The following is a 15,808-nucleotide window of genomic DNA, read 5'->3' as shown; positions in this document are numbered from 1 at the left end:
GCATTGGAAAAATCCAAATTGATGTCATCCCTGGACCACATTCATGCCAACTTTACAAAGCAGCCTTGAGGGATGCATGGCTGCAAGTCTGCCACCTACCAATCAACTGCATGGCACAGGAGACAAGGGAACAAGAAAAACAATAATTAAAATGAAGTGGAGTCCATGGGCTCAATTTTGCCCAACCCCTTTTTCGGTGCACTTACTTTGTGCGCTGGAAATGATGCCGGAAAAAAGTCACTCCATCCTGGCCGCCCTTCCGAGTCCCCGGAGTCCCAGCGTGGTGTGCATTGTGAAGTGGAGGACGGAGCAACAGGCCAGTGCCGAAAACAGTGCCGGCAACTGCGCGCATGCGCAGTGAAGTCTGCGCGCATGCTCCTGCCCTCCCAGTGTGTCCTGCGCGCTGTGAACAGGACCTGATGCTCGCAGCCCCTATCCCCGGCCGAAGGGATGCCCCGATCTCGCCACACCCTATCCCCGGCCGAGTGGCCTCTCGCACCGGCCGGCCGGTTCGTTGAGTTCCCGGGCCGAGGTAGGACTTCAGTTTTATTTTTTATTCATTGATGGTGGTGCTTGTTTTGATTGGAGTGGGGGGGGGGGAGGGAGAAAGAGTGTTTTGGGGGGCGAAAGAATGTTTTGATGGGGGGGAACTTTAAATTCTGGCAGAAAGGTAGGACTTCTGTTTTTTATTTGTTATTGATTGCTTATTACTTTTTGTGTTTTTTTTTTAGTGCTTTGTCAGTGTTGGTGCTTTAAATGTACTAACCTGCGCCAAATTCTTAACTGCCCACAATGTTTTTCAGAGCTGGCCACATACTCTGACCTAAGTCGATTTAGAGTAAGTTTTAGCTGGCCAAAGTGGCATAAATGGCCAAAACTGGCGCAAGTGTCTGGGAACGCCCCCTTTTGAAAAAAAAAACTGAACTAAAAAAAATCGTACCTAACAGACTTACTCTGGAGCAAATCTTTTGGGGAAAATAGCATTTTTTAACTTACGCCAGAAAAAACAACTTACTCCAAAAAAATTGATCCAAGTCATGGCCAAAATTAGGCCCATAATTACAGTTCAAACTATATCTCAACCCTTGTTCTCATATTCACAGATAGGAAGCCGTTTCCATAAGCAGTGCCCAGGTTTAACAGGGAATGCCGAATTGTGGTAAACCACTTATTAGAGAAAATGTAGGATGTCCACCACATTCTGCCATCTCCTTCATAGAAAAAAAGTGAAAAATTACATATTGCCAGACCAATTCACACAGTCTAAAACTACCTGCTCAAATGTACAAAAGAACACAAGAAATGGGAGCAGGAGTCGGCCACCTGGCCCCTCGAGCCTGCTCCGCCATTTAATAAGATCATGGCTGATCTGTTCATGGACTCAGCTCCACTTCCCCGCCCGCTCCCCATAACCCTTTATTCCCTTATCGCTCCACCTCCGCCTTAAATATATTCAAAGACCCAGCTCCACAGCTCACTGGGGCAATGAATTCCACAGATTTACAACCCTCTGAGAGAAGAAATTCCTCCTCATCTCAGTTTTAAATGGGCGGCTCCTTATTCTGAAACTGTGCCCTCTAGTTTTAGTTTCACCCATGAGTGCAGATATACTCTATGCATCCATCTTGTCCAGCCCTCTCATTATCTTATATGTTTCGATAAGATCACCTCTCATTCTTCTGAATTCCAATGAGTATAGACCTAAACTACTCAAACTACTCATAAGTCAACCCCCTTATCTCTGGAATCAACCTAGTGAACCTTCTCTGAATGGCCTCCAATGCAAATATATTCTTCCTTAAATACGGAGACCGAAACTGTACGCCTCACCAATACTCTGTACAGTTGTAACAGGACTTCTCTGCTTTTATACTCTATTCCCCTTGTAATAAAGGCCAACATTCCATTTGCCTTCCTGATTACTTGCTGTACCTGCATACTAACTTGTTGTGTTTCATGCACAAGGACTCCCAGGTCCCTCTGTACCAAAGCACTTTGCAATTTTTCTCCATTTAAATTATAATCTGCTTTTCTATTTTTTCTGCCAAAGTGGATAACCTCACATTTTCCTACATTATACTCCATCTGCCAAATGATTTCCCACCTGTCTATATCCCTTTGCAGATTTTTTGTGTCCTCCTCACAATTTTCTTTCCCACCCATCTTTGTGTCATCAGCAAACTTGGTTACATTACACTCAGTCCCTTCATCCAATCATTAATATAGATTGTAAATAATTGAGGCCCCAGCACCGATCCCTGTGGCACCCCACTAGTTACTGTTTGTCAACTGGAAAATGACCCGTTTATCCCGACTCTTTGTTTTCTGTTAGTTAGCCAATCCTCAATCCATGCTAATATATTACCCCCAACGCCGTAAACTTTTATCTTGTACAGTAACCTTTGGTGTGACACCTTATCGAATGCCTTCTGGAAATCCAAATACACTACATCCACTGGTTTCCCCTTATCCAACCTGCTCGTTACATCCTCAAAGAACTCCAGCAAACTTGTCAAACATGATTTCCCTTTCATAAAACCATGCTGACTCTGCTTGATTGAATTATGCTTTCCCAAATGTCCGACTACTGCTTCATTAATAATGGATTCCAGCATTTTCCCAACAACATGTTAGGCTAACCGACCTATAGTTTCCTACTTTTTGTCTGCCTCCTTTTTTAAACAGGGGCATTACATTTTCAGTTTTCCAATCCACTGGGACCTCCCCAGAATCCAGGGAATTTTGGTAGATTACAATTGAATGCAGCCACTTCTTTAAGGACCCTAGGATGCAAGCCATCAGGTCCAGGGCACTTGTCTGCTTTTAATTCCATTATTTTACTGAGAACTACTTCTTTAGTGATAGTGATTGTATTTAGGTTCCTCCCTCCCTATAGCCCCTTGATTATCCACTATTGGGATTTTTTTGTGTCTTCTACTGCGAAGACTGATACAAAATATTTGTTCAAAGTCTCAAATGTATCATTTTAGTCTTTTGCTGTACCTTTTTGCTTCTGTATAGTATATCAAATACTATAGTACTTCAAGCAACACACAACTTAAAATCAATAGAACTAACATAAGTCCACAATGAACTACTATACCCTTTTCAGATATTGGTCTAGAAATTGCAGTCAGTGGCGTACCACTGGAGTAGCCTCTGACCCACAATACAATTCTGAAAGTACTTCCTGGTGCTCAGGCTGCAAAGAGTTTGTGTCTCAGGCCTCCAGGCAGATGGCAGCGTGGAGGCCCACATATCCTAGGGATGCAGGTGGCTTGGAAGCGTACCTGGGATCACTTGAGCCATTGCAATGATTTATGAAAGGAATGCCCAAATTATTATACAATTTACAGAATTCTAATAATTATACAGTGTACTGAATTGTAATTTTATTCATAAGTTCATTCATTTCCAATATTTGCACAAAATCATTTAAAGTGTATTTTAAATGTTTATTTTAAGCCTTATATAAATGTTTTATTTAAGCAGGCTGGATGCCTGCTTTTACCAGCCATAAGAGTTGCATGGGCAATTGCTGGTCAGTTGTTGGGCAAATATCCCAACTCTGCACTAGCAATACTCATTTTTCAGGTAGTTTGAATGATCTGTCAAGGCATACGTTGACAGATCGTAAGTTCCAGATTTCGTGCATGCACAAGCACATGCGGAAATCCGGAAAGTACAGGGCCTTTCAAAGGGAATATGACTACTCCGTCGCAGACTCCACAATTTGAAGGCTAGCGTTTCTTAGAGTTGAGGTGCAGATCAGACATGGTCTAATTAAATGACAGAGGAGGTCTACTTACTTCCGAATGTTCCTATGTAAGCCCATGAGTGAAAAAACATATAAAGGGCCCTGCAAAATCTCCTAGATAGTAATGATAAGCTCTTGAAACACTTAAATACAGTGCGAGGAAGGTAGTTGTAAGTGGCAAACATTCTGAGTACAGTCCATCTTCAAAGGTATGGCTGACTCATCTTATTTTGCCTGACTTGGTAAGACTTGGGAAGGTCATTAAATGTATTGCAGCCATGTGAGGATTAATGGAAGTGGCACTTACTGAATGGTCACCTCTTTCCACTCTGCCTGGGCAGTTTCTTTGGATGGCCACCCCACCACCATTTTAAACAGGGTCTCCTTCCTCTAACTGACTTGGGCGAGCAGCACTTCTACTGATTCCTCTGAAAATGTAGGGCCTTTGCACCCAACAGGTGAATTTTCAGATGTTTTCCTAATTAGTCATTCGACTTGCTACGAAAATAAAATAGCTAATAAATATGACTGACCCTATAAGCTGCTCAGGTGTTTAAATCGTGGAGCAGCATGCCATTTCACAAATCCCAATGATGAGCTTCTATTTGGAGGCAGGAATACTGCTGGGGGCTATCTTCGTTTCGTAAATTAAGTTGATCCCAGAACATTTGCTTATTGCTTATACCGCCACAGGAGAATATTAGCTTATGGATCAGCTCGATACGGTTTACATATTGTTCCACATCCAGTCAAAAAATCTATGTTTGTGACTGGAAACACAGTTTACACCCTGGCAAAAAAAAAACAGGTGATAAAATCGATTGCATCAGTATTGTAATTATAGTTTTTTTTCTTAAATCCTGTAAGAAATCAGATGTAGTCAAAACAACCACTTTCACTGGCTGTATGGGAGAGACTTCCTTGGATCGTAAACCTATTGGATTGTGGAATTACAGAGACAGACAGGGAGATTGCAAAGGCTGTGTTGTGAGGTATGTACTCCTACCTTTCCTAAGTAAAGGATCAAGCCCCAGGGCGACTATTACCTAAATCTATTCCATTCTGAAAATGTCAGGATTAAAAAGGGACAATTTTCTGACTTTGCATTCCTGGTGAGGAGCCTCACCCACCAGAAGAACATATCAGAAATTCAAGCATTTATTTTTCAAACCATTAATTCACATTTGAATTTCTGATATGCATTCCAGGTGAGCAAAACTTCCTGCTAGGAGCACAAAGTTGTAAAATTACTACAAAGAAGTGATTCCATTCACCCAGTGGATAACCTGTGTTTGCTTTGAGCAGGACTACAATTGTAGCCTCATTTTCTGACTACACTAAAGAGGCAATTTGCCCCCTCAGTCACAATCTTCCCAGCCCTTCGACTATGGGTTTTGGAGGCGGGCCTGCTGTCAAAATGGCCCTGATTGACAGTGGGGCGGAAGCTGATCCGAACTGGCTCTGTGTCAGTTTCTCAACTGTCAGGTCTGTGCACGGATCGCAGTCCTGACACCAAGTGGCGGGGCAGTCAATTAAGATGCTTAAGAGGTAAGTTAAAGGTATTTAAAAGGATTTTACCCAGGCACTTAACATTTGACCAAGTTTTCAACGAGTTTGCCATCTCTTTGGTTTCTCTCCAGTCAAGTGTGTCGGGTTCTCAGTGACTCTCCATTGCTTTGGCTAGTTGACATCGGCAGACGTGGTATAAAAGCTACCATTTCACAGCTGTTTACTTTCCAATGTCAGAAGCTGAAGCCTTAAGATTTGTAAGAAACTTTTGAGCTGTATGCAGTTTGGAATTGTTTGCAATGTCTATTCACTGTCACCAACTTGGAGCAACCTCTCTCACCATTGACAGATCGCTTCTGTCATCTGAACCTCACCTGCCATCTATCCTTGAAAAAATTTCACCTTGATCCTCAGAATCCCACCGCGATCAGCCCCAACACCAACATCACTAAACACACCACCATCACCAACAACAACACCAACCTTCTCCACAATCATCTGATGTTGCAGAGGACACAGGACATAAGCACCCAAGTACATTGCTGCCCGGGAGGCCAAGGATCATCATGGTCAGATTTAGTTAACTTTACAGTATACACTCATATGGCTGCCACATGATGTGCCAGGTTGACACCACCCCACACCAGCCCCATAAAGCATCCCTACAATGATCAAGCCATTCCTTTCACACTCCTCACCATTGCGGGGGGAACCATTATTTCTGACCATTCAGTGCAATTCACTAGGCCACTTCCAAAGGTTCAGACAAATCTGTCCAAGAACACAAAGGGATAAAAATTGCCCACCGCCCGAAACGGGGTGCATGCACACCTTTTCAATGGTTTTTACCACAGTTGTTGCTGAGGTTGTCTCTTGAGTGAAATTCCGCTCTTTGTTGTATTTTGTATTCAGATCCGGAAGTCACTCTTAATGGGGGCGGTGACTACACGAGAGGGGCAGAAGTTGGGCCAGTGAGTACACCTGAAGGGCGGAAGTTGGGGCATTGCGGAGTAACCGCCGTGATGATGTCATCACAGCGTTGCTTCACCTCGGCTCCCCCCTTCACTTAAAGGGTAGAGCCTTTGCGATTTTAAAACTACAGCCCACTGGGCCACCAGGGAGAGTTTTGGCTGAGCCAGCAGCCTGGCACTCAAGAGGGGGTGCCAGGCTGCCTGTTGGCAGCCCAGCCGAACCCGGGGGCATTATTGTCGGGCCGACATGGCAGTCGGCCGACAAAAAGAAACATGGCGGCAGCACGTCCTCCCCTTTAAGCGAAGCCGCACTGCCATTGCAGAAGGCCACAGCCTCACTGGACCACCGGGAAAAAAACAGGTTTTGGTACTGCTGGGTGGGCTGAATATTTTTACAGGGGAATGTCGCCATCGGGGATGGGGTAAATCAGCAATGCGCACATGGATCGGCAGCAGCGGAGCGATAGAGGGGGATCGGGGCACCGCCGGGAAAATTTGGAAGGGCAATTGAGCTAGCAGTAGCCATTCACTGAAAAGTCAGCGGCCACTCCACTCCGCAGCGTGGCCGCCAATTTGCGGTGGTAACAGGCCTTAAGGAAAGGGGCATTTCAGACCCAAAATATTCAAAATAAAGATTTCAACACATTAGCAGAAACTCTACATGAACATTGGCTAAAAGACCCAAGTGCCTACCCTTGTGTGTTGTTAGTTGGTATGATTGCACAAGGATGAGGGTGAGTGTGAATGGTGACTAGTGAGATGAGGAAGTGATAATGTAGATAGAGACCCAGGACCGCCAGTCGCCGAACCTCCCGGACCACCAGGTAAGTTCATAGATTTTTTTTGCAGGTCGGAGGCATCCGTCCACGGGAGCCTCTGACTGCAATTTCTGCACCATTGTAATTTAGCAAGGAGTGGATTTGGTCCAAGATACAATAAGGGCGGTATAGTTCTGGATGAGCTGAAGTTTACGGAGGGTGCAGGACCCTGGCCCGAAGAGCCAGATTGGAATAGTCAAGTCTGGAGGTGACGAAGACATAGATCAGGTTTTCAGCAGTAAATAGGCTGATATAAGGGTAGAGATGGCAATGTTACGGAAATAGAAATAGGACAGTCTTTGTGATGGGGAGTCTATAAGGTCAGAAATGTAGCTCGGGATCAATGTGATGCCGAGGTTGCCAATAGCCTGCTCATATCCCCAACTGCAATTTTTATCCTTATGTAATTATTGTAGATCTTTTAAAAGCTCCCAGATGCAGTAATCACTGAAAGGTTTAAATTACATGATGTTAATAGCCCAAAATGTTATTAATACAATTCTTTGTTTCCCCTTTTTTATAGTCCACAACCCACTGACGCTGAAGGCACAGTGCAGTTTGATGGAGAAGGTTATGCAGGTGTTAGTCGACCAACTCGCTGGAATCCAAATGTGTCAGCGATTGCATTCAAATTCAGGACTTTTTCTTCAGATGCACTACTCATGTACCTTGCCACAAAGGACCTGGTAAATGCAGCGTCAATACATTGAAAGCAAGCTATTTTTCACTTCTCATGTCTGAGCAGAATTCCATTGATTCATTTGTTTGCTTATTTTCAAATGTTGCTAAATTTTAATAGAAAGATTTCATGAGTGTTGAACTGACTGATGGACGAATAAAGGTTAGCTACGATCTTGGCTCAGGTACATCCAATGTCACCAGTAGAGGACGCCACAATGATGGAAAATGGAAATCTTTCACACTGTCAAGAAATCTGAAACAAGGTGTGCTTTGTTAAAGTAATATTTTCATTTCACAAAGGCATTCTGATTACATTTGATAATTAATCAAGTATTTTCTATTTTGGCAGCAAATATTTTCATACGTGATACAATAAACAATAAAGAAGAAAACTTGGTCGTGATTTCCCCAGGAACCAACCATGGTCTCAATCTGAAAGATAACGAGAAGATATATTTTGGTGGCTTGCCTATATTACAAAATTTAAGGTACATCTTTCTGCACTAATACATTTTCGATGACAGGTTAATTAGATTCTTGTTTCTTGAAGTAAAAAAAAAGGTTATGCTTGTTTAATTTGTGTCTGTATATATACATACCCAGTATATATACATTTAGTGTTATGGTAATCCAACGGTTATGGTACTGGGCTAGTAATCCAGAGATCGTGAGTTTAATCTGCTCATTTGTGGGCTGACATCAGGAAAATAACCATGATAGGTGATAGAAAGTGTCAAGTAGGCCCTCTCCCTCCATTCTGCCAAGGGCTGCTGTCAGAATTCTCTGGTGGTCTCAAGGAGTAGTAGGGGGAACAGCAGTAACAGAAACGGAAAGTACAAAAATCTTCCAGGAGCTCAGGGACAACCTCACTGCCACCATTTACATGCTGAAGACAAGGAAAGGACGGAATCACAGAGAAAAATCCAGCCCAGTATACTTCGCTGTCCAGTGCATGTACATTCTGTTTGTGTGTGTAATTTGTACATAATAGGGTAATTTTATGAGTGTGCACCTCACCAACTCCTCACCCAGTAGCAGTGTACATCAGAAATTTGAGCATAAACTGCCCACAATTTTCTGACTATTCATTTTAAGAGGTCTGTGGTAATTGTGTGCTCATATTTCCAATGTGCACTCCTGGCAGGTAAAACTCCCCACTGAATTGTAAAATTACCTCATTGAGTTCAACTCCAAAATCTAGTGATTAGAACAGAAAATACTGGAAACATCAGCAGGTCAGGCAACATCTGCGGAGAGAGAAACAGGGTTCATCAGTTATGAAGAAAGGTCATTGACCTGAAATGTTAAGCCTTCATTTCTCTCTCCACAGATGCTGTCTCATCTGAGTGTTTCCAGCATTTTCTGTTTTCCTTTCAGATTTTCAGAATCTACAGTATTTTGCTTTTTCCAGCATCTAAGCAACATTAGTACGTAGGCTTCCTCTAAGGTATAAATTCTGGTGATCTAAACTTTTGGAGAAATTAATTTCTACAGAGCTTAAATATGCAGCTCGGAGGTTTACCAAGAAATTACATTGGCAGGACCTGTGGAATTGTATGTTGGCAGGTAGCTGTCTCTCCTGACACACGAGTGTATGATAGGGTGCTAAAGAGGGAAAACATTCATCCAAAATGTAAAGATATCTGATTGCCTCATATTCTAATACTTTGTGTGAAAACTTCAGTGGTGTGCACTGCTATGTCAGAGACACCAGTAATGAATCTTTGAAACAATGGTAACTTTATCTTGCTTGTGGAGTATGTTAGAGGAGGAGTCTTCTGTCGTGTCTCGTGAAAATCACTCACTTTAAACAAAAATATTCCCCAAAATTCAGAGTAGGAAGAAAACCAAAGGGATGTTGATTACAAACTATTTAAATCTGCTTGTTTATTAAGCGAGGCCCCAATGAAAAAATCCTTAATTATTTCTGTATTAAAACAAGAATTATGAAAAAAATTGCTTCCAAAGGTAGTGTAGATTAAATTAGTCATGTTCCAAAATATTCTGGTTTTCTAAGAACTATATATAAACTATATTAATCTAATAATTTTGTTTTCTTTTGTACCCTTTGTTTTTATCCAGTATGAAGGCCAGGTAAACAGTGTTTCAGTGCATGATTTTTTTTAAAGTGCATGATAAGGCGCTTAATTCCATTGCAATTTGCTCATCTTTACATCATGTGAAGCTAATATTTCACATGCTTTACGCCATAGGTGCAAGCTTTACACCTGCTTGCCAGTCAAACTGCTTACTGCTATTGCACTCCAGCAAACAACATACATCAAATGTTGCAATACGCATTATGCTTGTGTAAAACAATGATGATGTTGTATTTAAATGACACATTGCTATTCAGGAAGAAATTTTGATCTGGTCATTGAATATTGCTAAAATCTGCTGATTCACTCTGGTAAGGTGGTATGAGCCATGCACTGAGGATGTTTACAGAACACACAGGTATAAGTCCCACTTTTAGTTTGTAATCTATAAGCTAGAAATTGAGAAAAGATTAGGTGCTGTTGAATAGGTGGTATATAGTTAAATTGTGACATACAATTCTGCACCTGGTGTCACTAAAGAGATTTGGGCATATTACTGACTTTTTATAGGTTATTTCAGAAGTTTAAATGAACTATACATTTATTGGTCCATTCAATGATGTGTGCTTGATGGTATGAATGAATTTCTGATTCCAAGGTAAGATATAGGGCCCAATAATACAGTACTTAGTGGTGATATCTCTACTCATCAGACACAGATTACGCGTGGTATTGGACACTGAGGCTCACTCTGTGCCCAGTGCACAGACCTCACTTCCATATGTCAGGGAAGCTAAGCACTTCTGGGATGAGCTAATTTAATTGACCTCAAATTTAATTTAAATTAACCAATGGCCCTATAATGCATTTGCATTTCCAGAATAGTGCTGTGTCACTCAGTGCCCTTATAAAACAGACACTGGCTCGTTGGCTACTTGAGGCATATAAGGTCTTCTTTCTCAACAAAAGGAGTCTTGACCCTGGAATTTGTCTGCTGCTTTTAGTTTTTTTTAGCCTTCACTGCTGAAGTTAATCAGACAATCTCCCATCAGGGGTATTATCGAAGGGAATTAATTATCCATGAACTAAATAGGACATATCAACATTCCACTGGGCATCCTTCTATATATGAAGGAGGAGGCACTGGAAGACAGGTGCATTTAACCTCATAAAAGAGCCCATATGCTGCTGCCTACAGGCTAAGATATTTGTACATCAATGTTCCCAAAGGGGTCTGCATGAGAGATTAGAGCCCCGATTTTAAAGGCTTCCTTGTGTGGTCTGGAGGAGCAACAACAACTTGCATTTATATAGCGCCATTAATGTAGATAAAACATCCAAGGCGTTTCACAGGAGTGTTATCAAACAGGATTTGACACTGAGCCTTGTAAGGCGATATTAAGACAGGTATCACAGAGGTATCTTTTAAGGAGCATCTTAAAGGAGGAGAGAGGCGGAAAGGCAGGGAGCTTTAGGGAGGAAATTCGAGAGCTTCGGCTGCTGAAGGCATGGCTGCCAGTGGTGGAGCACTCCTGCTACTCTCGGCCCACAAGGAAACTTAAACAAAATGTTTTTACACTTGCCTTGGTGGGCGTCTTCTGGCCCACAATCTGTTTTCCGACATATCTGGCCTGATGAGAAAGCCATCCCTGCTCCCCCGCACAAGCTTTCAATTAAAATTACAGATTGGATCCCGATGACATCATTAGACCCAATCTGCTTATTTAAAGGAGGAACCTGCATCCTTCTTGTGGATGTCCCGCTCGGCTGCTCAAAAACGCAGGTTAAGAGTAGGATATGGCAGGAAGGTAGTAGGATCAGAGGAGTTATGTGACTTGACTCATTTTAACTGTTTCCCGGCCTGGTTTCCTCCAGGTGGGGGAGTTAAAATCGATGCCTACAGTTCCCCAGGGAGACAATGAGACACTTTGCAGTCTTCTGCAGCCAGACCTTACAACCACTTCAAGGATAGCTCTGTCAAAGGCTGTCAAGGTGACTGCTGCCTTGAACTTTTATGCCTCTGAGTTCTTTAAAACAACAGCAGGAAAGATCTGTCAGATTGCACAGCTAGCATTGCATGGCAAGTAACAGATGCATTGTTTGTCCAAACCAGAGATTTCATTAACTTTCCCATGGAAACCAGCCAACAGACAAAGAAGATCTGTACTTTTACAGACTGTCTTCAACCCCGGAAGTGCAAAACATTATTGATGACCCACAGACAGCTCTGGCATGTTTTTCATGAACCGAAGGCGGTTCCAATCCCTGAATGTGCAGCTGTGACCGTAGATACAGAATTATGCATGTTAATGCCCACTATCCCAGTTGGTGCATGATTCCTTTATTCAGCAGCAATCCATGGTGCCACCATTATTTCAGGGGCGAGAAGAACTGGAGGGATGGCTGCTTGGGCACCAAGACTGAGCTCATGACTCCTTTGAGACACCCATGCGCAAGACAAAAAAGAGATATAGTTAAGCACATGCAGCCACGCAGATCTTGATAGAGTATACTATCAGCATGCTAAAGCAAACTATCTGATGTATTGACTAATCAGGGGAGTCTTTGCAGCACAGCCTGGCCAAGGTATCCAAGATTATTATACCCTGCTGTGCCTTATATAACTTCTGATGAAAGGGCAATGCTGCAGAGCAGGTTGAAGGAGAGAGCCAGCCTCAACTGATAGCAGAAGAAGACCCTGAATATGAGCTAGAAGAGATGTCTTCAGAAGCACCATTCAAAGCATTACAGAGAACGTAAAGCACAAAAACAGGCCATTCGGCCCAACTAGTCCTTACCAGTGTTTATGCTCTACACAAGCCTCCTCCAATTCTTTTTCATTTAACCCTAGCAGCATAATCTTCTATTCCATTCTCCCTCATGTGTTTATCCAGTTTCTTCTTAAATGCATCTATGCTAATTGACTCAACTACTCCTTGTGGTAGTGAGTGCCACATTCCAACCACTCTCTGGGTAAGTAAGTTTCACCTGAATTCCCTACTGAATCTTATATTCACTCAGCAAGAGATTTAAGACATCCACTAATAGACACAGTTAGTTGAATGCTTGCACACATGTATAATATCCTACCAAAATGCAGGATTCCTGCAATGCATTCAGCCTTACATCAAGAATCACAAATAACAAAGCATTTTTCCACAAGTATTTTAATCATCCCATCCTAAATGAACTCTTGTGATCTATTAATGAAGCAGTTAACTGAAATTATATTCATCCTAACAGTGTATCTTCTATTTGTAAATCTGTGCTCCTTAAATGTTTTCACAATGGGTGAAAGAAGTGAGGAGAATTAATTTTTTGCCATTTTATTTTACCACCAGTATTTTTTATTTTATTTCTTTCACTTTTATTTCAGCAATGTGTATATAATTTTAGAAAATCATTGACAAACTTACATTGACAAAATGCCTTTATCTGTTGCAGGCCTGAAATCAGTTTAAAGAAATATAGTGGCTGCCTCAGAGATATAGAAATTTCACAGTCACCATATAATTTGTTGAGTGGCACATATTACCTGGGGTTAACAAAAGGCTGTACATTAGAGGTTTGTTATCTAAACTTATGATATCTTACATTTTATAACAATTTTATTTGTTTTCAAATACTGGATTCTAACAGTATTCAATATCTGCTCCTGTTGATGAAATTGTCCAAGTGCTGTGTATGATTTTCACTGATATGCTCTTTTTGACAGAATGTCTACACTGTTAGTTTCCATAAACCTGGATTTGTCGAGCTCCAGCCACACTCATTGGATGTAGGCACAGAAATAACTCTTTCCTTCAGTACTAAAAATGAGACTGGAATGATACTTTATGGAAGTGGAAAGGCCCCAGCTCAACTCAGGAGAAAACGTCGGCAAACTGGACAGGTGTTGCTTACAATAAGTTCTTTTGTCGTTTTTGTCACTTTTAACATCTTTTAAGTATTTATTTTTGTGTTTGACACTAAAATATTTCTGAAGTATAAATGTAAGAAGCTCCCAATCATGTAATACTTGCATATTGAACCAATGGAAAAATAGACATTTGAAATACTAAATATTTTAAATATTTGCTATAATATTCTATTTAAATGTATGCAATTTTAAATTAAGTTCTTGTTCTTATTGGTTATTCATTTTTTTCAAAAACATCTATCACCTAATAGTATCCATATAACCAATAAATTATTAAATAATTTGCAGTAAGAGGATATATGCTTAATACCATACTTATTTTGAAATACTCTTTGTTAAAGGCAATAATATCCAGCTAGTCTGTACTGTAAGTTTGTGCTTGAACTGTGTGCTTTATATAAACAGGCCTATTATGCAGTTTTTCTAAACAGAGGACGCTTGGAAGTACATGTTGCTACTGGAGTTCGAGAACCTCGACGTGTTACAATCAAACCAGAATCTGGAGTGTTCAATGATGGAAAGGAACACAGTGTTAGACTGCATAGATCCAAGGGGTATGACAGTTCCAAATAGTTTTGACAATACCTCTGATTTTCCTATTCTAGTGGCTGTATTGATATCTTTATTGATGACAATGGTTTGTAATTTCCGACAGTGAGCCTTGCCCTTGAAATTTAGGAGGCTAGTCAAATAGAATTTGTATTTATATGGTGCCTTACCACATCTCTCAGGAATATCACAAAGTGCTTCATATAAATATAGTATGTGGATAGATTGAGAGGACTATAAAGTTCACTTAGATCCTTTCATCTCCCCTCACATACATTTTGTCACAAGGCCATTAAATCATAACTATTAACAGAAACCCTATTTCATTTTACCCACCCCCCACCATATTAACCCTAACCCCTCTGATGCTGGAGATACTGAGGCCAAAATATGCCCCATTGCTGTCCCAGCTGACTACTATGTGCCCAATGCTGTCCCAACTGACTACAATGTAACCCCAGGTGACAACACTGCAGCGACCAAAATTGAACTTTCTGGGAGGGATGATTTACTCTGGCTGCTACATGTAACAAAATCAGAAACCGGAGGAAATCTTCCTCCCAAGTTGCATCAAATTAATATAATCTTCATTTAAAAATTTTTGTTTGAATAAATATATAGGTTTAGCATTAATTTAAATGTGAATGAATTATTTCTACTGTCATGTAGTTTTTAAAAACCCTAAATATGCAAATAACATGAGATTCTTTTTGCTGTCAGGTTTCTCACAGTGGAAGTGAATGAAGAAAGAGCTCATAAACTACGCTTACCTAATGAGCAGCCTCTCAACATTAAAAGACTGTTTGTTGGAGGTTTACCTGTCTCATTCCAAGCCAGTCATTTAAGAAATATCATACCTTTTGAAGGCTGTATATGGAATTTGGTTGTTAATTCAGTGTAAGTAAGGCTTCATTATTCCTAAGAAAAAGACACATTTACAGAAAAGAAAATAATGGGGAGATTCCCCAATCAGGCACTCCTACGGAGTGCATGTTACATAGGGACATCGTTGGACACAAGACCACGTTGAGAAATCAGGGCAGCAGCCGTACATTAAAATTGGAGGGGAAACTACAGGCTGTGCGCCCTCAATTTCCTAATGTGCAGTCTTTGAAAGCACCCGATTGGTGAATTACTCCTATTCTTAAATTAATTGAATTGAGCACATATTAATGTAAATATCCTCTTTTTAAAATGTTTACTTTTATATTGAATTATGTTATCTATTGAATATACCTTCACCAATCTAGTCTCATTTGTAATAAAAACAGAAAATGCTGGAAATACTCAACAGGTCAGGCTCATTTGTAGTCTGCCTTCATCACACACAGTGATATTACGGTAAAAAGGTTCCTCAATTTCAACAGTAGGGTTATCAGAGTACTGTTAATCCTGTAGAAAAATGTCATTCGAAACACTTTGGGGCTGAATTTTTATCATTGTTTTTCCAATTGCCCACCATAACTTTGACAGAAAAGCTGCAGAAATCCCGTGAAAACAGTGTAGACAGTGATTACCCTATTGTTCCATAGTTTCCGCAGCTATTCCACCAAAGTTACAACCAA

At 41.0% G+C, this 15,808-nt stretch overlaps 1 protein-coding gene across 2 annotated transcripts in view; it reads left to right on the top strand.

Moving 5' to 3' along the window:
• The window catches only part of lama2 (laminin, alpha 2), a 693,080-nt gene that overhangs the window by 627,303 nt on the left and 49,969 nt on the right, over nucleotides 1-15,808 (top strand). For both annotated transcript variants that reach the window (XM_070885262.1, XM_070885261.1), the window contains exons 48-55: nucleotides 4,625-4,749; nucleotides 7,579-7,741; nucleotides 7,855-7,999; nucleotides 8,086-8,224; nucleotides 13,220-13,340; nucleotides 13,491-13,667; nucleotides 14,100-14,248; nucleotides 14,964-15,140. In XM_070885262.1, coding sequence (XP_070741363.1) covers nucleotides 4,625-4,749; nucleotides 7,579-7,741; nucleotides 7,855-7,999; nucleotides 8,086-8,224; nucleotides 13,220-13,340; nucleotides 13,491-13,667; nucleotides 14,100-14,248; nucleotides 14,964-15,140 — 1,196 coding nt within the window. The remainder of the gene's footprint in view (nucleotides 1-4,624; nucleotides 4,750-7,578; nucleotides 7,742-7,854; nucleotides 8,000-8,085; nucleotides 8,225-13,219; nucleotides 13,341-13,490; nucleotides 13,668-14,099; nucleotides 14,249-14,963; nucleotides 15,141-15,808) is intronic.

Source organism: Pristiophorus japonicus, chromosome 7, assembly GCF_044704955.1.
Source record: "Pristiophorus japonicus isolate sPriJap1 chromosome 7, sPriJap1.hap1, whole genome shotgun sequence".
Classification (NCBI taxonomy): domain Eukaryota; kingdom Metazoa; phylum Chordata; class Chondrichthyes; family Pristiophoridae; genus Pristiophorus; species Pristiophorus japonicus.
This window is presented reverse-complemented; position numbering and strand designations above follow the sequence as displayed.